This window comes from Esox lucius, chromosome 12 (assembly GCF_011004845.1).
Source record: "Esox lucius isolate fEsoLuc1 chromosome 12, fEsoLuc1.pri, whole genome shotgun sequence".
Lineage (NCBI taxonomy): Eukaryota > Metazoa > Chordata > Actinopteri > Esociformes > Esocidae > Esox > Esox lucius.
The window spans coordinates 32,030,831-32,052,931 of record NC_047580.1 but is presented as its reverse complement, the minus strand read 5'-3'; the positions used below and the strand labels follow the sequence as shown (position 1 = coordinate 32,052,931).

The following is a 22,101-nucleotide window of genomic DNA, read 5'->3' as shown; positions in this document are numbered from 1 at the left end:
CAGTTTTCACACAAGCAAGCAGTCACATCTCATGTATTCCCAATGTCCAGTGCACTGGGGGAATACCCTGGTCAAAACCTCCGCTATGCTACGAGTTTAGCGCTGTATGTTAACACATTAGTTGACGCCAAAGGGTGTCTCTGAAGCTTTGGCTTGAGTGCATCTCTGACACCGGTATTACACGATGTGTTATTCAGCCTCAGACTGTCTCTGTCTCTCTCTGTCGCGCCACCGGTCGAGGAGATGTGGTCAGTGAGGAGATGTGGTCAGTGAGGAGATGTGGTCAGTGAGGAGATGTGGTCAGTGAGGAGATGTGGTCAGTGAGGAGATGTGGTCAGTGAGGAGATGTGGAGTTCAGTGCTTCTTAGGCGCCATGGCAACTATAGAACTTTCTGTTTCAGTGTATTTCTGTGTGTTCCCCTGTGTGTGTGTGTGTGTGTGTGTGTGTGTGTGTGCGCGCGCGTTTTCCAGTGTGTGTGTGTGTGTGTGTTTTCCAGTGTGTGTGTGTCTGTGTCTTCCAGTGTGTGTGTCTGTGTGTTGCAGTGTGTGTGTCTGTGTGTGTGTGTGTTGCAGTGTGTGTGTGTGTGTGTTGCAGTGTGTCTGTGTTGCAATGTGTGTGTGTTGCGGTGTGTGTGTGTGTGTTGCAGTGTGTGTTGCAGTGTGTGTGTGTGTGTGTTTTCCAGTGTGTGTGTGTCTGTGTCTTCCAGTGTGTGTGTCTGTGTGTTGCAGTGTGTGTGTCTGTGTGTGTGTGTGTGTTGCAGTGTGTGTGTGTGTGTGTGTGTTGCAGTGTGTCTGTGTTGCAATGTGTGTGTGTTGCGGTGTGTGTGTGTGTTGCAGTGTGTGTTGCAGTGTGTGTGTGTGTGTGTGTGTGTGTTGCAGTGTGTGTGTGTGTGTGTTGCAGTGTGTGTGTGTGTGTGTTGCAGTGTGTGTGTGTGTGTGTGTGTGTTGCAGTGTGTGTTGCAGTGTGTGTTGCAGTGTGTTGCAGTGTGTGTTGCAGTGTGTGTGTGTGTGTTGCAGTGTGTGTGTGTGTGTGTGTGTTGCAGTGTGTGTGTGTTGCAGTGTGTGTTGCAGTGTGTGTTGCAGTGTGTGTGTGTGTGTGTGTTGCAGTGTGTGTGTGTTGCAGTGTGTGTGTGTTGCAGTGTGTGTGTGTGTGTGTTGCAGTGTGTGTGTGTGTGTGTTGCAGTGTGAGTGTGTGTGTGTGTTGCAGTGTGAGTGTGTGTGTGTTGCAGTGTGTGTGTGTGTGTGTGTGTGTTGCAGTGTGTGTTGCAGTGTGTGAGCGCGTGAGGAACAGTGCCTGTGTCCACCAACGGGTGAAATCAATCTTCATGTTCAGATTAGACATCCATGCTTTGTCATAGTGACCCTCTCCCCCCGACCCAACCGCCCTCCCCACGGCGTGGAGAAAAAAGAGTGTATGGAAGTTACTGAAGGAATGGCCTCTTTCTTATTCTATAGCCCCAGGGCACCTGAGACACAGGGCCAGGGGTCTGATGACACACACACACACACACACAAACACACTCACACAACCCAGTGGCCTCAGCTGGATCTTCCTCTCCACAGACCAATGTTATTAGCCTCTACAATGAGCTCAGATCCAAACACTGGCTTTCCCTGTGCACGGATGACATATGATGCCTTATGCTTCACAAACAGCCATGTTCTAAGCCCTTTGCTTGCACACCAAAGGCAACATTGTTTGTCAGGTTGGCAATTTATTCACTCCACAGAAATAGGGGGAAAGCGTCAGTGAGATGTTAAGCCACAGCGGTCCGCACAGCGAACCTCAGATCCGGCACTGCCTCTGCGATGTCGCGGGCGTGTCGCGGAGGCACAATTTCCCATCTACTGTCTCCCATCGGCTCTACAGGTATTTGGTCCCATCCCATCATTGGGAACCGCGCTCAGCCATTATCGACCGCGTCCAGCAACCGTGGCCATGGTGAACAGAGATAAAGAAGAGCCTGTGTAGTTGAAGATCAGAAAAAGGGACTGGGCGGTGTAGATCTTCACCTCTATGTTGTTTGATTTTGGTTAAAGGGGAGGTGACCTGTCACAGCCATGCTCCTTTTCTGACCAGCGCTCTTGGCCCTCTCTACACCCGGCCAGATCCAAGCCATGAATGAGTACTGATTAGGTGATTAGGAGATGTGGGTCCGCCTGTTTGAGCTGATTGTGATGGTATGTCATTGGGGACGGGACAATATGAGGTGACAGCTGGGAGCGACATCTGGCCCGTTTGGATCGGGTCGGGACGCTGACACAAAAACAGCCTCCGCACCGGATCCATTTGGTTTACAACTTAGGGAAGGACGGGGAACTGGGACCAGGAAGTGGGACCAGGAAGTGGGACCAGGAAGTGGGACCAGGAAGTGGGACCAAGAAGTGGGCATGGGTATGTTTAATTGTGTGTGTGTGTGTGTCTGCGTGCGTGCGTGCGATCAGGGAAAGTAGGAATGAACATGCATAATGCAACATTCAGTAATAATATGCTAATTGAAGAGCTAAGTTTATAATGATTTGGGGTTTTACATAAAGTATTTCCATATCTAAAATGTTGGTTGGTTTTGAGGTCGTTACTCATAAACACATCTGTATATTTCATTATGCTTCATGAACATTTCAAAGCATCCAAGCAGCCTTTTTCCTTCCAATATGCATATCAGTCAGTCAGTATTCTCACGACATCCCTGCTTTATTTGACATTTGTCCAAAAGACATGAACATCAAGCTATGGGGGTTGTAAGCGTCTAATAAGAGTTGGTTGGCACCATTTTGACTTTGAGTACTATCAGTGTAGACAGAGGGACAAATTCCCGAGGCATTCCACCAACCATCATTGGCTGTGCTATACAATTTTGGCCAATCATGTATGTTTCCTAGTGCTTCATCTTTAAACTACCTTACCGACAGCCAACACTTTAGCTGGCGTCTCTCAGTTACCTGTGTGGTCACATTAAAAAAACATTTCTGCACAGAAAACACAACTAGGCATTTCTTCATTTCTCGCTGAACACACCAATTCAGCTCCCTTTTTTCTCAAGGTTGTTTTTCTATTGATATTTCCATTAAAGAGTTCAGATGGATTCAGGTGAAGTCCTCCATACACAATCATACAGTATAGATGTATTGGTTTTAGGAATGATCTAACTGTGAGGCTAATGTTTATTGAAGCCCCCACCCCCACCCTGGCCATCTCTGAGCTAAACTCAGAATTTCAGAAAGTTGTGTGCTCCGGTGCACATGTTCCGCTTCAACATGGGTTCAAATCCCGCCAACTGCTCCATCAGCAAAAATCATCGAGCTTTCCCCACTTCCTCATCTAATGAAGTGTAAAAAAATTTCTAAAAATATATCTTCCAAAGTAGGACACCACCCCATCAGCCAACCCCTCTAGAAAAGCCTTCTAGGAACCACCCTCGGGCTCCAAAGTATTTAGTGTTTTTTAGAATCCCCATTAGCTGTTTGAACACCTCCCCCACCGCGCTGTTCCGAGCCCTCGGTTTCTACATCAGTTCCTCCCCGTGCCTCATTCTGAGAGGCCATTAGGCTGCTCCTCATGGACCGTTTGGGGCTCTCAGCTCACTCAACCAAGCCAGCGCGCCTCCTGTCTGTCTCTGTGTCCACTTGCCCGGCCAAAGGCTGCCACGGTAACTGTTCCACGGCTGTGCTCACTAAAGCAGTGGGACGGATGTGGCAACTTGCTGCTTTGCTGTGACCGAAAAAATGGCAGCCACTGGCCACGGCTTAACGGCTTGTGTTTGAAAGTCCAGGTGATGCTAGGGTAAATTCTGGAATATAAATAATATTCAAACTGTTTTGTCACCTGCAGTCATGATTTGACGTGGATGTATCGAGGCAAGTCAGACTGTATCTTTGTTGACATAATAGCTGAAAGGTATGCTGGGTAAAAGTTACACCTGTTACATCCTGTTTCCTGTTTTTTTTCCTCCCTGTCCATGAGCTTGGCTCATGCAGTGTGAATTCCATTCCGGCAATCTAATTTTGACAAGTGCCAGTCATTTCTCAGATGTACCCAAAACGCTTTTTGCGGCTTTCGGCTGGAATTGACCCAGGTCTTTGGTCTGTCCACGAAAAGCTATTGGCTTGAAGTGAGATAAAAAAATACAAAAATAAACTTTACAGAAAAGCTTAGATGAACAAGCAAGCAATATAGTATGCACAATTCATAAAAGCAAATGACATCACAACACAGATTTCCATGTATTTCAGGCAGTTTCCTTTAGTATTATCTGGATTTACCTACTTTGAGCGTTCTTCTGGGAGCGTTGTGTCAATTGATACGACCTACGCTCGGATTGACCTTTCACCCGGGCCAGGGATAGTAGTGCATTGGTGACTGCCCTTGTCATCATGCAGACACTCAAAGGAGGAAGAAAGACCCCGCCACCCCTTGTCCTCTACTGCTACCCCCCCCACCCCCCCACCCCCATCAGCGTTTTCCTGAATGATACCTATGTGCCAGAACTCCGCTCCTGCCAATCCCAGACTCCTCCATCCATTCTGTCATTTCCTTTCGCTGTCTGTTTCTCTCCCTCACCCGCTCCTCCTCTCTCCCTCACCCACTCCTCCTCTCTCCCTCCCACGTTTTGTTCTTGCCTATCTTGCTCCTCCCCCTTTTTTCAGATTTTTCTCTCGTTTTCGCTCTTCTGTTCACTGCCCCGCCTCGCTCCCCCCCTCCCTCACTCCTCCTCCCCTCTCCTCCTCCTTACACTGCTCCCTATGGTCCTCCAGCTCCTCTCCTCCCAGGTGATGTGTGAGGGCGAGGGCTCTCTGACACGCGGGAGCGGCGGTGAGAGGCAGACGGCACTGAACGCGCTCACTGAGCTCTGCAGGCGTTCCTCGCTCCCCTGGCCAGTACAGCACAGAAATATCACATAGCTCACACATACACACACACACACACACACACACACACACACACACACATAATGTCTCAGTTGCTGCCTGCCTGCCTGCCTGCTTGATTGCCTGCACAAGTCTTCTGAGAGACAGGGAGAAGGAACAAGAGAGAGAGAGAGAGATAAAGGAGAAAGAGAGACAGAGAGATGGGGTAAAGAGGTGGCTTGTGAGAACAAGAAGGGGAAACTATAGTAGATAGAAACAGAGTGAAAGGGATAGAAGCTACCTCAGCTTTCACACCTCCGCGATGACACTCGTGGGACTCGGCTTTTCCCTTGTCATCCTGGCTGAGAACAGTAGCCCCCCTGATGCCAGTCTGGCAGAACCCAGCCCCTCCGTCGCAGGTTTAGCAGCACATGGAGCCCGTTCTTCAGGGGAATAATACCACATGGAGAATTCTGGCCACATCCGATGTCTCAGCCCGGAGGAAGGTAAGAGAGACCTTTCACATTTAATTTTGTCCGCACCGGAAAAAGTAGGCCAGCGCACAGTGAGAACTTCCTCGTGGTTGAAGCTGAGATGTGGGCTGACAAGGCGTAGAGGAGTTGAATCGTTTTTTGAATTTTCTCTACTACTCCTTCTCTCTTTCTCTCTTCTCGCACTTCAATTCAAAAGGAATCCATTGGTTTTCTCTTTTTAATCTCCTTTACTGTTGGTATTATTTGCTGACATGCTTTTAAGCTCACCAGCTTTTTTTTTTTTTTACCACAATATTTTTTTTTCTGAAGCACTAATAGCTTTAAAAATATAGTATACAAAAATATCAGTCTACGTGCTCTCTGCTTCTGAGAAACAATCGCACATCTCTTGTAGAGGGCTTCATGCTAAAATAAATTATCTTGGCCCCTAATCTTTGCTGTGTTCTCTGGTGGACTTCGGTACGCAGAAAGAGTGTTATGACAGGAAATTAGAGAGAGGGTGGTCATGTCCTGACGCAGATCAATGGCTCTTTGAAATGTCTATGCTTTTGTTGCCATGTCGCAGGGCCTCAGTCATTCATAATTGATCGTGTGAGCTTTTGAAGATCCTGCCGCTCTGCTTGTCAAGATGCTGTGATCCTGCTAAAGGTGCCACGCCAGTGTGCCATTGTCCCGTTTTGCCGGTGCTGAAACGAACAGACACTCAACAGCAGGAGGAAAAAAAGAATGAAAGGAGAAAAAACTAAACAGAAAGAATGAAGTCATCTATTTTCTGAATTCTCTGTCCCCTGACAGGGCTCTGCCCTTCCCCCCAACCCTCCCCCACACACCAGCCCCCTGGCACCGGTAACCATAGCATAGGTAATTAGCGGCAGCTCAGCCCGGCACAGAGGTGCTAGATGCCAGGGTAGATGCCAGGCGCTAACACAGTAGAGCACTGATGCTAACACTCTCCAGGCTCCGCTAGGTGAGGAGGCTGGAGAAGACAGGGTGCGCTTAGCACTAACACAGTGGGGTGCTAATGCTAACGCCCTCGCGGCTCCGCTAGGTGAGGAGGCTGGAGAAGACAGGGGGCGCTAAGCACTAACACAGTAGGCCACTGATGCTAGTGCTCTCAAGCCTCCGTTTAGAGAGGAGTCTGAAGACGTCAGGGGGGTGCTAGACGCTAACACAGTAGAGCGCTGATTCTAAGGCTCTCCAGGCTCCTCTAGGAGAGGAGGCCCAAGATGACCGGGGGCGCTAAGCGCTAACAGAGAAGGGCACTGATGCTAACGCTCTCCATGCTCCACCAGGAGAGGAGGCCGCAGACGACAGGGTGCGTTAAATGCTAACAGAGTAGAGCGCTGATGCTAACAGTCTCCTGGCCCTGCTAGGAGAGGATGCTGAAGACGACAGGGTGCGTTAAATGCTAACAGAGTAGAGCGCTGATGCTAACAGTCTCCTGGCCCTGCTAGGAGAGGATGCTGAAGACGACAGGGTGCGTTAAATGCTAACAGAGTAGAGCGCTGATGCTAACAGTCTCCTGGCCCTGCTAGGAGAGGATGCTGAAGACGACAGGGTGCGTTAAATGCTAACAGAGTAGAGCGCTGTCAAAGCATTGTATGACTCCTTCCTATGACACCACTTGTTGACCTCCATTCGTCTAGGGCATATGAAAGGCTGTTGCACTGTTACAAGCCTCCTTGTTTCTCTCATGTGGTGACTCTAGCTTCATCTGTCAAGCAGGGAAAGGCAAAACCCAAGGGTGCTTCAAACCATCCATGTTGCTTGCTGTTGGCGCTGCCAACAGGAACACCATGCAGTTTTACCAACTTCCGCTGCTGTCATTCAGAGTGATTCCCCACAGTGTATTTATTTCCAACCCGTTTGATTTAACTCGTATATGCAGTAGATGGGATGTTGAACAGTTATGATACCTACTATTTTGAACAGTGAAAAGCCTATTGGTTTGAATTAGTCACAAAACACCTGAGTGTTTCTCTAGGCAACTCTAGGTTTGATACCCTCTTGTTTATATAAGATGTAGCTAGAGTCAGAAGACGGTGAAATAAACTAGTGTTTCTGTCATTCATGGCAGATGATGTCTATATACATTGCTAGTTAATTAACTGAACAACCATCTGGTGGTCTGAATGTCTGTCTTATTGACATTAGTCTCTTGAGCACCGTAAACAGAAGGCTACCTTAACACTCTTTCTCTCTCTGTCTTTCTGTCTTTCTCTCTCTAACTATCTTTTTTCTCTCTCACTCCAGTCCTCTCTTCGCAGCAGACTTTTGAGGTTACGCGTTTGTCCTGGATCATCGCATAAAGAGATCCTTACATAAGCTCCAAATGATTGAATTACTCTGAATGTGGCATAGTCGGGTATGAAATGAGAAATATGGACAGGCACAGAGTCATACAGAGCTTCTAGATAATGGAACTGACTAATGTTTTCTAAACAAAATTAACCGAGTTCAAATCCTGCTCCAAATATGGTGCCATCTGGGGTTGGTGGGAATAGAATTGGATAAGGCTGCCTTGCCTTGGGCATTGCAGCGAACTCTGGTGGTAGGTCAGGGGCAAGCATGCTTTACTTTTGGTAGTTGGCTGGTGAATGTGTTTCCTCGTTGGGCGAGCAGTGTGAAATTAACCAGAATGCCTTGGAGATATGTGTTTCTGAGGACCAGATCTTGACCTTCAACCCATCTGAGGCTTCCTGGAGTTGCTGCGATGAGCCAATGGTTGGACTTCACGAAATTGGGAAAGGAGAAAAAAAATAACAGAAAAATGCAAACCAAGGAAACTTAGAGGGATAAGCTATAACACTAACCCTTCTGCTGTGCATCATTAAGCAGCCTTAGCCAGCAGTATTCCTCAGTGAAATAGCTCTCGCAGCCCACACCCCAGTGTTTCATTAGAAGCTATGTGAGAAGAATGCCACAGCGCAGAACCGGGCATCTCGGCAGCTTCACAAAACACTTTAGTTGGATGCCAAAAGCACCCGGAACTGAAACAAGGATGTTGTGAGGAATGACAGCAACAATCTTTTGTCAAAGCTTCCTTTGCCAAGAACCCAAGGAGAGAGAAGCAAACAGGGGACATAGAGGGTGTGACAAAGGGTTTCTGCGTGTTAGGTGCGGGTGAAATAAAGACGGACATTTAGACAGGCAGTCTGTCCCTCTGCCTGAAAGTCAATCCGTCTCCTGACATGGCCCCGCAGAAGAAACACAGGGTCTAATCGTGTCTGAAGTGTACTTGTCAGCATCCAATTCAAGATGGAGGACACCTCTCTCTCAGGTAGGAAATGTAATTAGTTGTTTCATTTCAGCTGTCCAACAGACTACTCTGACAGAATAGCCCCAAATAATGTTTTTTTTTTTTTTTTATCAATTCATTCCAGTGAAATGAGGGGAATTGCCTGCACGGAGGCAGGACAATGCTCCTTGAACCCAATTACTTTTCAGATCAACCCAACTGAACATTTATGTTGTGTTCCTAGACTGTTGCTTTAAAGAGTCTATTTTTTTCTTGATTTTAGAATGTATCTTTAACTTAGAACTCCAGAACTCTCTGTCAAAGATTGTCCAAATGATTAAGAATCCACCTTGCAACTCCTTGTAGTGTTACAATCGTGTAGCTCTGCTTCTTTACATGTAACAAGCTGGACTTGATTCTGTTATTAACCTCATATGGTCTTTCCATAAGTAACACCAGCCAAGATGGACTTAGTGCCTTTTCTTAACCTCATACAGTCTTTCCACAGGTAACACCATCCCAGCCGTTCTTGGTGCTGTTGTTTACCTCATACAGTTTTTCCACAGGTAACACCAGCCCAGCCGTTCTTGGTGCTGTTGTTTACCTCGTACAGTTTTTCCACAGGTAACACCAGCCCAGCCATTCTTGGTGCTGTTGTTTACCTCATACAGTTTTTCCACGGGTAACACCAGCCCAGCCATTCTTGGTGCTGTTGTTTACCTCATATAGTTTTTCCACGGGTAACACCAGCCCAGCCATTCTTGGTGCTGTTGTTTACCTCATACAGTTTTTCCACGGGTAACACCAGCCCAGCCATTTTTGGTGCTGTTGTTTACCTCATACAGCTTTTCCACGGGTAACACCAGCCCAGCCATTCTTGGTGCTGTTGCTTACCTCGTACAGCTTTTCCACGAGTAAAGCTGGAGTGCTTGTTGTTAACCCCATACAATTATATATAAACACTGTCAACGTTTGCTGCTCACCATTGATTTTTATTATACCAGTTACAATGTGTAGGAGTACTTGCTGCACACCTCATAATCAGAGATGTTAGAACACAGTCAGACCACTGGTTCCCACCACTGATGCAGCGATGATCAGGGCCGCCTTAAAGGATCGCGGTAAGCCCATGGGCTTAGATGCGTTCTGTAAAAATGTACGCAAATGTTCTGTGTGAGTCTGATAGTAATGACTTACCATTTAATTGCATTTACACTGAGGCTCTCTGGTTCTTTCTCAAAGGGTCCAAAGAGCCTAAATGTTTACAATGAAATGGTGTTTTAATGTTTTCATTGCCATTATAGCAATCAAGCCCAAACCAATTATGTACGGGCTGCAATGAAGAATACACATTTGATATGTTTGTTACCCCCCCCCCCCCCACCCCACACACACAGGTTTGACACACTGAATTAATCAGACCCTGGGGATGAGGGTTTGTCTTTGGTCAATGCTCACACTACCACTAGTGGTGTATGCATCTGTGTGCGTTTGTAAGTCAATGGAAGTTATCTTTAACCACTGGAGAGTATATTAGTGCAGTCTAGGTGCCGTGGGCTTTCTTATCAGCTGCGTGGATCTCTTCTGATTTTGGGCTCCTTAGCTGGTCCACCTGGCTAATCCTAAAGTGGAAAAGGGCAGTGTTTCCCCATGTGAGGCCAGTGTGATCCAATACATCAGAATGCAGAGCAGGCCTACTTCAGAGAGCAAAGTGTCTCAGAAAGCAGTATTTTGTGGCCTACTGAACACCTGGGCACCGTGTGATTAAATCAGTGTTAGAAAGCCTCTTCTGCTGGTTCCGTCTGTAGCCCCCCTGTCTGCGCCTGATAAGGATCAGGCAAAATGTACAATGGCTAGAGTTTGGTCATGGCTGTTTGCCATTCAGCCTCCCACCTTGTCATGGTTCTTCAAGAGCCCATCAGTTTCCTCTGAAGATAGTCAAGAAGTGTTGCGTCAGTAAACATAAGGTTGCTGGCTCAAATCCCAGATCAATGTGGAGAAAACTGTTTGTTCTGTCCCTGTCCGAGACTGTAAACCCTAACTACCCTCAGGTAGTTGCTGTAAATAAGAAAGTTCTCACCTGATAAAATAACGTCAAAAAACCCCAACTTGGGGCCACTTATCTGGAAACAGTTAACAAATCTTGCCTCTTCTGTCAGTTCTTGATTGATTAAGGTGTCAGCAATATTGGAATATGCAAATAAAATAATTACTGTAGTTATTGGATGAGAATGTTCAGATGGTATAGATTGACAGAATGCCTGCCAGCATCCGTTAAACTGCTTCACATAACACCCTCACAGTAACAGACGCTTTTCAGTGTCTAGTAACTGCATTACTAACGTCTCCAGACAGACACCTTTCTGGTTTTCGAGGAGATTTGTAGTTGCAGAGATTACAAGGTTTTTCGGCATCACTTAAACGGGCAATGCGGACGTCTTTATGTCTGCCTCAGGTGGGGGCCTGGTATTGGCCAAGCGATGCAGAGTGATGGACGTTGTTTAGCATGCGACCACCCAATGATTTCATTGCGCCTGAGTGGTTTTGAGAAATGGTGAGCTGAGAAATTTGGAAACTAGGGAAGGAAGTGGAGACGCACAGAGATACACACATGCAGAGAGAGAGAGAGAGAGAGAGAAAGAGAGATACAGTGAGAGAGACATGCAGAAAGAGAGTAAGACAGAAAGACAAAATCCCACATGAAGATACAATGAAATTCAGAGATGCAGATGGAGCGAATGAGACAGAGAAACTATTACAGAGATTGAGACAGAATGAGAGAAACAAAGACATGCAGAGAGAGACAGACAGACAGAGAAAGACAGTGGAAGATGCCCTTAATGCTAAGGAAAATGTATGAGACTATCAACTAGGTAATGCTGGAGCTTTTCTGTTATTGTTTTTATGGAAGGTTCTAGGTTAGCGCTGAGTCAGAATATGCTCTGTAGTGCTACTTGTCACGGATACCACAGTTGGAACAGTTGGCTTGACTGCTGGGATTGCTGTATAGAAAGAGGTTAAGGGAAGGTGAATGTAGCCAATTAGTGGTCGCTAATAATGTCTGACGTGCAATCAGAGGTGTCAAAAGTACAAAGTAAAAGTACTCAACTGGGTTCGGCTGTGTTCACCACTTTTGGGAAGTATCTAATTAAGATCTAAATAACCAGGTAAAGGGAGTTCAAAACTAACTAGTGATCAATTAAATAAAAAGGAAGAGTGTAAATTATCAATTAAGGACACTGATGAGTTATGAACTCTGTTTACATGGTCATTTAACCCTTCTTTAGGAACTTCCCAAAACTGGTGAACACAGCCGAACCCAGTTGAGTACTTTTACTTTGTACTTTTGACTCCTCTGCGTGCAAGTGACATTACTCACTCTGTTAACTAGAGTTTTGTTACTAGGGCCAAGGCTTTGGTTGTGTGTTGCCGGAAAACAGAAGGTTGTTAGATCATGTCCAGTGAGATCCTGTAGCTATTCCGGACCAGCTGTGTTACACCGCATATGTTTCTGTGGAGTAAAGTCCCATCTTAGGTTCCGTGACGAAAAAAAAAAAAAAACACATTGGATATCAGTCCACGGACATCTGAATTATTCAGCGTTAGTTTGTTAAGGAACATCTGGTGTGCTGGCTTGGAAAAACTCAGCCAGTGAAGATGTTATCTCTAGTTTGCATTCATGTTCAGTCAGTCAGTCTCCCCAACCAGGATACCGTATTGACCTCTTCTGAATGAGGGTTTCTGCACCATAGAAAGAAACCCTCATCATTATCATCCTAATCATCAGATTTTCCACCCAGACAAATTGGACGGTATTCTCAAATGTACAGATGTCTTTCTTAATTTGAGCCATCTTTCTTACAGAAGGAAAATAATCCTGCAGAAAAAGGAAATGTGAACTGCTTTGTGGATTCTAACAAATGTAGAGAGGCAGCTCGAGGGTTCGCTCTCAGGCTGGAATGGAAAGTGCTCAGTACATGAGAAGCAAACTAAAGGGTTGAAAAGGTACTCTCAAAGAAGCCAGTGAAATGCGGGAAAAAAAGTATTTTACCTTTTAACTTAATCTTTAGTATTTAATTCATGCATGGATTTCATTAACCACATTATGATTGCATCTGAGTCTTACTGGATTATTCTTTCCCATGGGTTTGAGCGCGAGGACCAATTACAATAACTAGACTTTTTTTTCTTTTCTTTAAGACAAATCAAGTCTAATAGTTTAAAGTGGAAATGACACACTTTGGAAGCCCTGAATATAATACAGGATGATCAAATTAAGACACAGCGACTGTGAAGCCTGATGACTTCCATCTCACATTATGAATTGGCAGCGTGTTGAATGCCTCACGGTGCCACACAGCTAGATTGACATTGTCGTCCTGCTCTCCATTTTCCCCCAGTGATAGTCTTCATTTAAATCATTCCTTCCTCAGTGGACGACTCAGGGGACTGGCCATCAGTCAATATTTGTCAGAATGACCCAGCAGGCTTATCGTTTGTCTGTCTGCTGGATGAACCACAATCGCCTCAAATCAACGGCCCTAAATTGCATTCCTCACTTTTGTTCAGTTTTCCTTAAGCTTATTGATGAGCTGGTGTGTTCAGCCACGGCATGAAGACGGAATGGACAGCTCCCCTAACGGCTAGGATTTGGGTTTAGCAACTGCGCAGATACAACGGTGCAATGCTATAGTTTTTACCAACCAATAATCTTTAAAACGTATAGCTTTAACTTTTAACTTATAACTTAAAAAAGGGAGAGAAATGAATCGTATATGACCTACTGCACAAAGAGTGTTCTATTGCTGGAATAATGTTTTCCTGCTCTGGGACACTGGTTGAAGTTAAGACTTGTCGTCAAAGAGACCAGTGGATATTAAGACGAACGGCTCATTGGACGGGGCTCCGGGGTCTGCTTATAGCCCCGCCCCCAGGGAAGAGGTGGCACAGAGCGAGAAATCTCACCTGCTTCTGGCAGACGGGCCAATCAGACTGAAATGAATGAGTCAGTCGTCTCGGCTTACCCCTTTCATCTCCGTCCATTCGCTCTCTCCTTCCTCTTTTTTCATCCCTCCCTTCATCTCTCCGTTTTTCCTTTCCTTCATCCTTTCCTCCCTTTCATCCCGGCCCACCCGCTCTTTTCCTAAAGCGTAAAGCTTTGGCCACTGCAGAGACTGACCTCTCATAATACAGACCTTCAGCCTGCAAGGTGCTTCCACTCTGTCATTCCTGGAAACACACATTCTAACCACCTTCTCCTCTGTGACGACCTTTGACCTGCCAGTACAGTGCCAGGGCGGCCTCGGCAAATCACTTTCCCTGTGAGAGTTAATCGAGTATTAATTTATGCTGTAGCGGTAATGTTTTCATCGTTGTTGCTCACCTCTGTTTTGTCAGGTCTGGTGTGTATAGGAACTGCGGCTTTGAGGGACGAGTATTGAATTAACAGTGTGTCCCCACGCTACTGTCTATTCCAGTCGTCCAGTCCATGGTGGTTCAGGTTATTTTTCGTTTGTGTATAAAGACTTTCTGGCGTAGGTTATTTAGATACCGTTCATACTAATGAGCTGCTATATCCTCGGCACAACGTTGATTGCCAGGACAGAATTCAGTGAACCCCTGAATCTCCAAACACATGCGCGCAGTCACACACACGCATAGATCATCCCCCCGGAAAGCTAAGCAGCAGGCCTCCGTTTCTCCATCTCCTCTGTGTCACCATGCCATCTGCCAGACAAAACTCCGCTCTCTGTTGGCATGGTAACCCTGCATAAGGGCAGTGCCCTGTTGATGAGAGCCTCTGATCTCTGATCCATCCGGTGAAAAATTGAATTTTTTTAGTCTGTAATAACCCCTGTTTTACTGGAGTCCAGTGGATTAAATTTGGAAACACTTGGACCTTTACGACCTTCCGACAAAGCGCCACGTGGAGGTGGAATGAGTAGCGAGTGCATTGGGATTACAGAGAGAGACTGCTGTTGTAATCTACTTGAGTCTGTAATATGTTTAGCAGCAAGAAATGAAATTACTTTTTTCTTCCTGGACTTGTTCAGACCAAAAACGCCACATAATATTTCAAACATTTATGGGAGGCCACAGTACTTTAAATGTTTTGGTGTTAGGTTCTGCTCCACTGAGGTAACTCTCTTCCATCACATGACCGTATACAGGCGCTGGTCATAACATTTGAATATCGTCAAAAAGTTTATTTATTTCAGTAATTCCATTCAAAATGTTAAACTTGTATATTATATTCATTCATTACACACAGACTGATATATTTCAAATGTTTATTTCTTTTTATTGTGATGATTATAACTGACAACTAATAAAAATCCCAAATTCAGTATCTACCAAAATTAGATTATTACTTAAGACCAATACAAAAAAAGGATTTTTAGAAATGTTGGCCAACTGAAAAGTATGAACATGAAAAGTATGAGCATGTACAGCACTCAATACTTAGTTGGGGCTCCTTTTGCCTGAAGTACTGCAGCAATGCGGCTTGACATGGGGTTGATCAGTCTGTGGCACTGCTCAGGTGTTATGAGAGCCCAGGTTGCTCTGATAGTGGCCTTCAGCTCTTCTGCATTGTTGGGTCTGGCATATCGCATCTTCCTCTTCACAATACCCCATAGATTTTCATCTATGGTCCTTACCATGGTCCTTAAACCAGGTACTGGTAGCTTTGGCACTGTGTGCAGGTGCCAAGTCCTGTTGGAAAATGAAATCTGCATCTCCATAAAGTTGGTCAGCAGCAGGAAGCATGAAGTGCTCTAAAACTTCCTGGTAGACGGCTGTGTTGACCTTGGACCTCTGAAAACACAGTGGACCAACACCAGCAGATGACATGGCACCCCAAACCATCACTGACTGGAAACTTTACACTGGACTTCTAGCAACATGGATTATGTGCCTCTCCTCTCTTCCTCCAGACTCTGGGACCTTGATTTCCAAAGTAAATGCTAAATGTACTTTCATCAGAAAACATAACTCAGCAGCAGTCCAGTCCTTTTTGTCTTTAGACCAGGCGAGACGCTTCTGACGCTGTGTTTTGTTGAAGAGTGGCTTGACACAAGGAATGCGACAGCTGAAACCCATGTCTTGCATACGTCTGTGCGTGGTGGTTCTTGAAGCACTGACTCCAGCTGCAGTCCACTCTTTGTGAATCTCCCCCACATTTTTGAATGGGTTTTGTTTCACAATCCTCTCCAGGGTGCGGTTATCCCTATTGCTTGTTCACTTTTTTCTACCACATCTTTTCCTTCCCTTTGCCTCTCTATTAATGTGCTTTGACACAGCTCTGTGAACAGCCAGCCTCTTTAGCAATGACCTTTTGTGTCTTGCCCTCCTTCTGCAAGGTGTCAATGGTCGTCTTTTGGACAGCTGTCAAGTCAGCAGTCTTCCCCATGATTGTGTAGCCTACAGAACTAGACTGAGAGACCATTTAAAGGCCTTTGCAGGTGTTTTGAGTTAATTAGCTGATTAGAGTGTGGCACCAGGTGTCTTCAATATTGAACCTTTTCACAATATTCAAATTTTGTTAGTTGTCAGTTATAATCATCAAAATTAAAAGAAATAAACACTTGAAATATACCAGTCTGTGTGGAATGAATGAATGTATACATAATATACATTTCACTTTTTTAATGGAATTACTGAAATAAATCTACTTTCTGATGATATTCTAATGATATGACCAGCACCTGTATATGATACTATTAATAACAATATCAACACCATAATGTCATTAATAGAACTCTCCATTGGCAATGTACAAGGCACACAGAATGAAACATGTGTAGGCAGGGGTGGTGGGTGGGTTCGCACCCCCATGCTAGTAAGACCAGTGCACATCAGACTGTGTGAGTAACCCCGACGATTAAATAGTTAGCATGAAATCTGCTACTCCAATCGGAGCGATCCCAGGCGTCAGCTGATACGTCACTGACCAATGACCACTCGGGTGTCCTGTCTGAACATGGCTGTGCTAATTTCAGGTGGTTCCGTCACGTCCTTGTCTTTCTGGTGCCTGACATATATAATCCTGGGGAGTAGGAATGACGCCTTATTCTGACTGACAGCCTGGACGGCTTGCCCCCAGCATCTGCAGGGGGGGGGGGGGGGGGGGGGTTGAATGGAAGAGGGATGTGAACTAGGATGGTCCAGTTGCCTAAGCCACTGCTGCTGGGGCATATGTAATGCTGCAGCTTGAGTTCAAATCCGACCTACTGCTCCCTCAGCAAAACTTCTGGTCTATCTTTTACCCTGTTCGCTGTCAAATAAATCAGAAAACCCTACATCTTCAAAAGGACAAAACAATAATGAATAAGATAATAAAGAGAGTGCCAACCTTTTATAGTCATAGATACAAGCAATGCAAGGCAGCCGCGTCTTCCAGTGTGTGTGTGTGTGTGTGTGTGCATTATGCTGATACAGCCTGACGATGATTCATGCAGTATTTAAACACAATTCTGATGTGTGTTTTCCTCCACTGTTTAGAAGCCTTTACCTAATGCAAATTGGCCCCGTGGATTCGCGCGGCCGGCCCCCCCCCGGTCCTAATCGGCTGACGGGAGTGTGGGTGAAAGGAGTAGGGGGTGGGAGGGAGGAGCGAGACAGGAGAGAGCTGCCGCGGAGGAGCATGGGCCGTATTGCGGATTTAGCATATATTTTTTCTGTCCTGCTCCCACAGAGACGGTTTGAAATGCCACAGCACCATTATGAACTGCAGGATGAGACCGCGACATTAGACCAAAGCAACGGTAAACGTGGGGGAGATTTGTGTTAGAATTTAATACAAAAAATATACCCCGTCTCCTCACAGAATCCCAAGGAGAGATGTGTACTAAGTGGAGGGTGTGATGATTATTTACTGAATTTGTGTGTGAGAGGTAGTTGCTAGCACATCGCTGACACAGGCAAATGCGATGCAACAGGTTTTAGCTTTGCACTACAGAAAGCAAGAGAGAGGTTATATTTCAGTCAAATCGAAGGCATCTACGGTGGGTTTTCCTGAGTTGTTGGTTTCACTTTTTGAAGCGAGAACAAACGCATTCCCTGTTCCAACTCAGACTGTTGTCTGTCCACAGCCTCGTTATGACACGGTTTGAGTCCACTTTCTATTAGGCAGATATTGGTTTTCAAGGGACAGGCAACTATGATGTGCGTGGGGGTGGGGGTGGGGGTGGGGGTGGGAGGGGCCACAAAGACCCGGGGTTCACTACGAGGGTCAACAGGGCAAACCCATCCCACAAACATGTTAATCTTTAAAATGAAGTTGCCGCAACCAGGCTAACTGAGTTCCACAACGAAATTTCTGAGCTGAACATCGTGGAGTCTTCTATTTTGATTGTGCCTGAACCTAAACCCGTTTCCTCGTTCTCAGTTCTATTGACAGGTTGAATAAGGGTCAGGTATTATTCCCCTGGCACCTAAGGCTGTCCTGGTACTGATTAATATCTCCTTGTCACTTTCCATGCTGCTTGGCCAAGTCCGAGTGCCCAGGATATACGCATGTTAATTCAATCTCTTAGGTTGTGAATTATTTTCTCTAATTACCTGCTCCACATTTGGTTTGGTTTTGGGCAGCGTTCGCAAACTTGTGAAAGCCCTGATCGTTTTTTCATCTGAAGTTTTATGATGGGATTACTCTAATCAAATTGGATTAAACGTTGTGTGAATTGGTTTTTCAACACTGAAAAATGGATTTGGCAATCTTGTCCCAGGCAATGCTATCAGGATTTTGATCTTGCAGATAGGGAGAAAGATGTAGTAATCCAATCTGATTGTAAATCAGGGATGTTGGTCGTTTTATGATTTTCAAACCACAAAGCAGTGGGATGGTTATTGCTGGTCCCAAAAAGCTAAAAGTCTGGATTCTTTTAGTCACACTAGGGGGGGGGGGGGGGGGGGGGGGGGGGGGGATTTAGAAATGTGAACGGAAATACAAGCAACATGACAGCTACTACATGGTAGCAGTGAAAATGGTCCCCCTACCGAGTGTGATTGTTTCCCGCTTTCTCTCTGTGTTTGAGTGTGTGTGTGTGTGTGTGAGAGAGAGAGAGAGAGAGAGAGAGAGAGAGAGAGAGAGAGAGAGAGAGAGAGAGAGGAAAGCCTTTTATCCATTTTAAAATGTATGTGTAAAGTGTAATTAGAATTGTAGATTATTTTATTCCTGTTTTTCTGTTCCGTTCGTTTAATAATACAGCTTGGCAATGTAAACAAATGTTTCCAAAGCAATTTAGATTGAATGGACTTGGACGGACGGACAGACAGACAGACAAACTTTTTTTTTTTTACCGCTATCAGCATGAACGCTACCCCTTCAGTGCGCATGATTACGGGTAGGAAGCTCTTCAAACACGAACTGGAGCGTCGCTCATGAACTTGGGACGGCTGTTGCGCTAGCCATGGTGCTGAAACACAGTGCCCCCTCTAGCCATTTGGGGGCCCTGAGCAAAACTCGGTCCAATGACCCCTAAGTGGTGGCCCTAAGTCACCCCTTCTGTCACTTATGCCTCGAACCAACATGGGCAAACAATATGCAGTGAATATATACACATATACATTTACATACACCGATCAGTCATAACATTCTGACCACTGACGGGTGAGGTGAATAACACTGGTGATCTCGTTATCATGGCACCTGTCAGTGGGTGGGATATATCAGGCAGCAAGTGAACATTCTGCCCTTTAAGTTGATGTGTTAGAAGCAGGAAACATTTTGATGTGTTAGGAGCAGAAAAATGTGTAAGGATCTGAGAGGCTTTGACTGGGGCCAAATTGTGATGGCTAAACGACTGGGTCAGGCATCTTGAAAACTGCAGCCCATGTGGGGTGTTTCCGGTCTCCAGTGGTCAGTACCTATCAAATGTGGTCCAAGATAGGAAAAGCGGTTAACCGGCGACAGGTTCATGGGCGGCCAAGGCTCGTTGATGCACATGGGGAGCAAAGGCTAGCCCGTGTGGTCTGATCTAACAGACGAGTTAATGTTGGTAAAAAAAAAAAAGCTATCAGTTCCAGCATTAAAAAAAGTTAATGCTGGTACTGATAGAAAGGTGTCAGAACACAGGGCATCATAGTTTGTTGCGTATGGGGCTGCATAGCCGCAGACCAGTCAGGGTGTCCATGCTGACCCATGTCCACTTCTTATAGCGCCTACAATGTGCATGTGAGCATCACAACTGGACCACGGAGCAGTGGAAGAATGTGGACTGGTCTGATGAATCACGTGGATGGCCGGGTAACATTTTACATCACGTGGATGGCCGGGTAACATTTTACATCACGTGGATGGCCGGGTAACATTTTACATCACGTGGATGGCCGGGTAACATTTTACATCACGTGGATGGCAGGGTGACATTTTACATCACGTGAATGGCCGGGTAACATTTTACATCACGTGGATGGCCGGGTGACATTTTACATCACGTGGATGGCCGGGTGCGGGGCGCTGCTTACCTGGAACACATGGCACCAGGATGCACTATGGGGTGGAGGCAAGCCGACGGAACCTGTCCTGTTAAACCGCTGTATGGTCTTGGCCACCGTGCTGCAGCAAGTACATACTTGTTCTCTCCACTGTATATATATATATATATATATATATATATATATATATATATATATATATACACACATTATATATATATATACACACACACACTGCCGATTTTGCAGGTTTTCCCACTTAGAAAGCATGTAGAAGTCTGTAATTTTTATCATGGGTACTCTTCAACTGTGAGTGACAGAATCTAAAACAAAAAGTAAATAATTTGCATTTTATTGCATGACATAACTATTTAATACATCAGAAAAGCAGAACTTAATATTTGGTACAGAAACCTTTGCAATTACAGAGATCATATGTTTCCTGTAGCTCTTGACCAGGTTTGCACACACTGCAGCGGGGATTTTGGCCCACTCCTCCATACAGACCTTCTCTAGATCCTTCAGGTTTCGGGGCTGTCGCTAGGCAATATGGACTTTCAGCTCCCTCCAAAGATATTCTATTGGGTTCAGGTCTGGAGACTGGCTAAGCCACTCCAGGACCTTGAGATGCTTCTTACGGAGCCACTCCTTAGTTGCCCTGGCTGTGTGTTTTCGGGTCGTTGTCATGCTGGAAGACCCAGCCACGACCCATCTTCAGTGCCCTTACAAGATCTTGCGATACATGCCCCCATCCATCCTCCCCTCAATATGGTGCAGTCATCCTGTCCCCTTTGCAGAAAAGCATCCCCAAAGAATGATGTTTCTACCTCCATTCTTCATGGTTGGGATGGTGTTCTTGGGGTTGTACTCATCCTTATTCTTCCTCCAAACACAGCGAGTGGAGTTTAGACCAAAAGGCTCTATTTTTGTCTCATCAGACCACATGACCTTCTCCCATTCCTCCTCTGGATCATCCAGATGGTCACTGGCAAACTTCAGACGGGCCTGCACATGCGCTGGCTTGAGCATTGGGACCTTGCATGCGCTGCAGGATTTTAATCCATGACGGCGTAGTGTGTTACTAATGGTTTTCTTTGAGACTGTGGTCCCAGCTCTCTTCAGGTCATTGACCAGGTCCTGCCGTGTAGTTCTGGTCTGATCCCTCACCTTCCTCATGACCATTGATGCCCCACGAGGGCCCCACGAGCCCCAGACCGAGGTAGATTGACCATCATCTTGAACTTTTTCCATTTTCTAATTATTGCGCCAACTGTTGTTGCCTTCTCACCAAGCTGCTTGCCTAACGAGTTCAAATAGATGCAGTTAATACAGGTAATGAGTGGAGAACAGGAGGGCTTCTTAAAGAAAAAACTAACAAGTCTGTGAGAGCCAGAATTCTTACTGGTTGGTAGGTGATCAAATTCTTATGTCATGCAATAAAATGCAAATTTATTATAAAAACTTTTCTGGATTTTAGTTTTAGATTCCGTCTTTCACAGTTGAAGTGTACCTATGATAAAAATTACAGACCTCCACATACTTTGTAAGTAGGAAAACCTGCAAAATTGGCAGTGTATCAAATACTTGTTTTCCCCACTGTATATATATATATATTAAAGTCAGGCAGGTTCCGCACGTAGGATTTGCTGATTAATCACACAGACAACTGGTTAACTGAAATTACACAGGAGACCACAGCCAAAGTATACGTCTTACTCGAATGACGAAATGGCGTCAAAACAGTGGATGTTTTATTTTCAGAGATGGTGCGGCCCACTAATAAATCGCTTCACTAGATTCCATTCCGGGGCACCTGCCAGGACGTTTCCTAACGTTTCGGTCCGATGGACACTTGTGTATGCAATCTGCTTATATCTTTCCAGATACATTTTCGCAGCTCTGTTTTGTCCTGTCCACACAGGTATCATCGTATCTCCGGGGTAAGAGTGCCTGCCCTCGTACAGAGACGGTCACGGGGCCGCCAGCAATAGTGAAAAACACCACGGCTGAAAACCTTTCCTTTTGTGTTGGGCTTTGTTTACGGTTTTCAGGAATTCCCAAAGTAAGCCGTAGCTTCCCGCG

General features: G+C 45.6%; 1 protein-coding gene across 7 annotated transcripts in view; it reads left to right on the top strand.

Annotated features, from left to right (window-relative positions):
- Nucleotides 1-22,101, top strand: part of plch2a (phospholipase C, eta 2a) — a 135,007-nt gene that overhangs the window by 61,284 nt on the left and 51,622 nt on the right. Inside the window, exon 1 of one of the 7 annotated variants that reach the window (XM_020051960.2) lies at nt 5,006-5,354. The exons of 5 other annotated variants lie outside the window; for them this stretch is intronic. In XM_020051960.2, the coding sequence (XP_019907519.2) occupies nt 5,312-5,354 (43 nt within the window). In that variant the 5' untranslated portion in view covers nt 5,006-5,311. Of the gene's footprint in view, nt 1-5,005; nt 5,355-8,579; nt 8,623-22,101 lie in introns of those variants that run through there. One more of the 7 variants, XM_020051962.2, reaches the window with a different exon arrangement.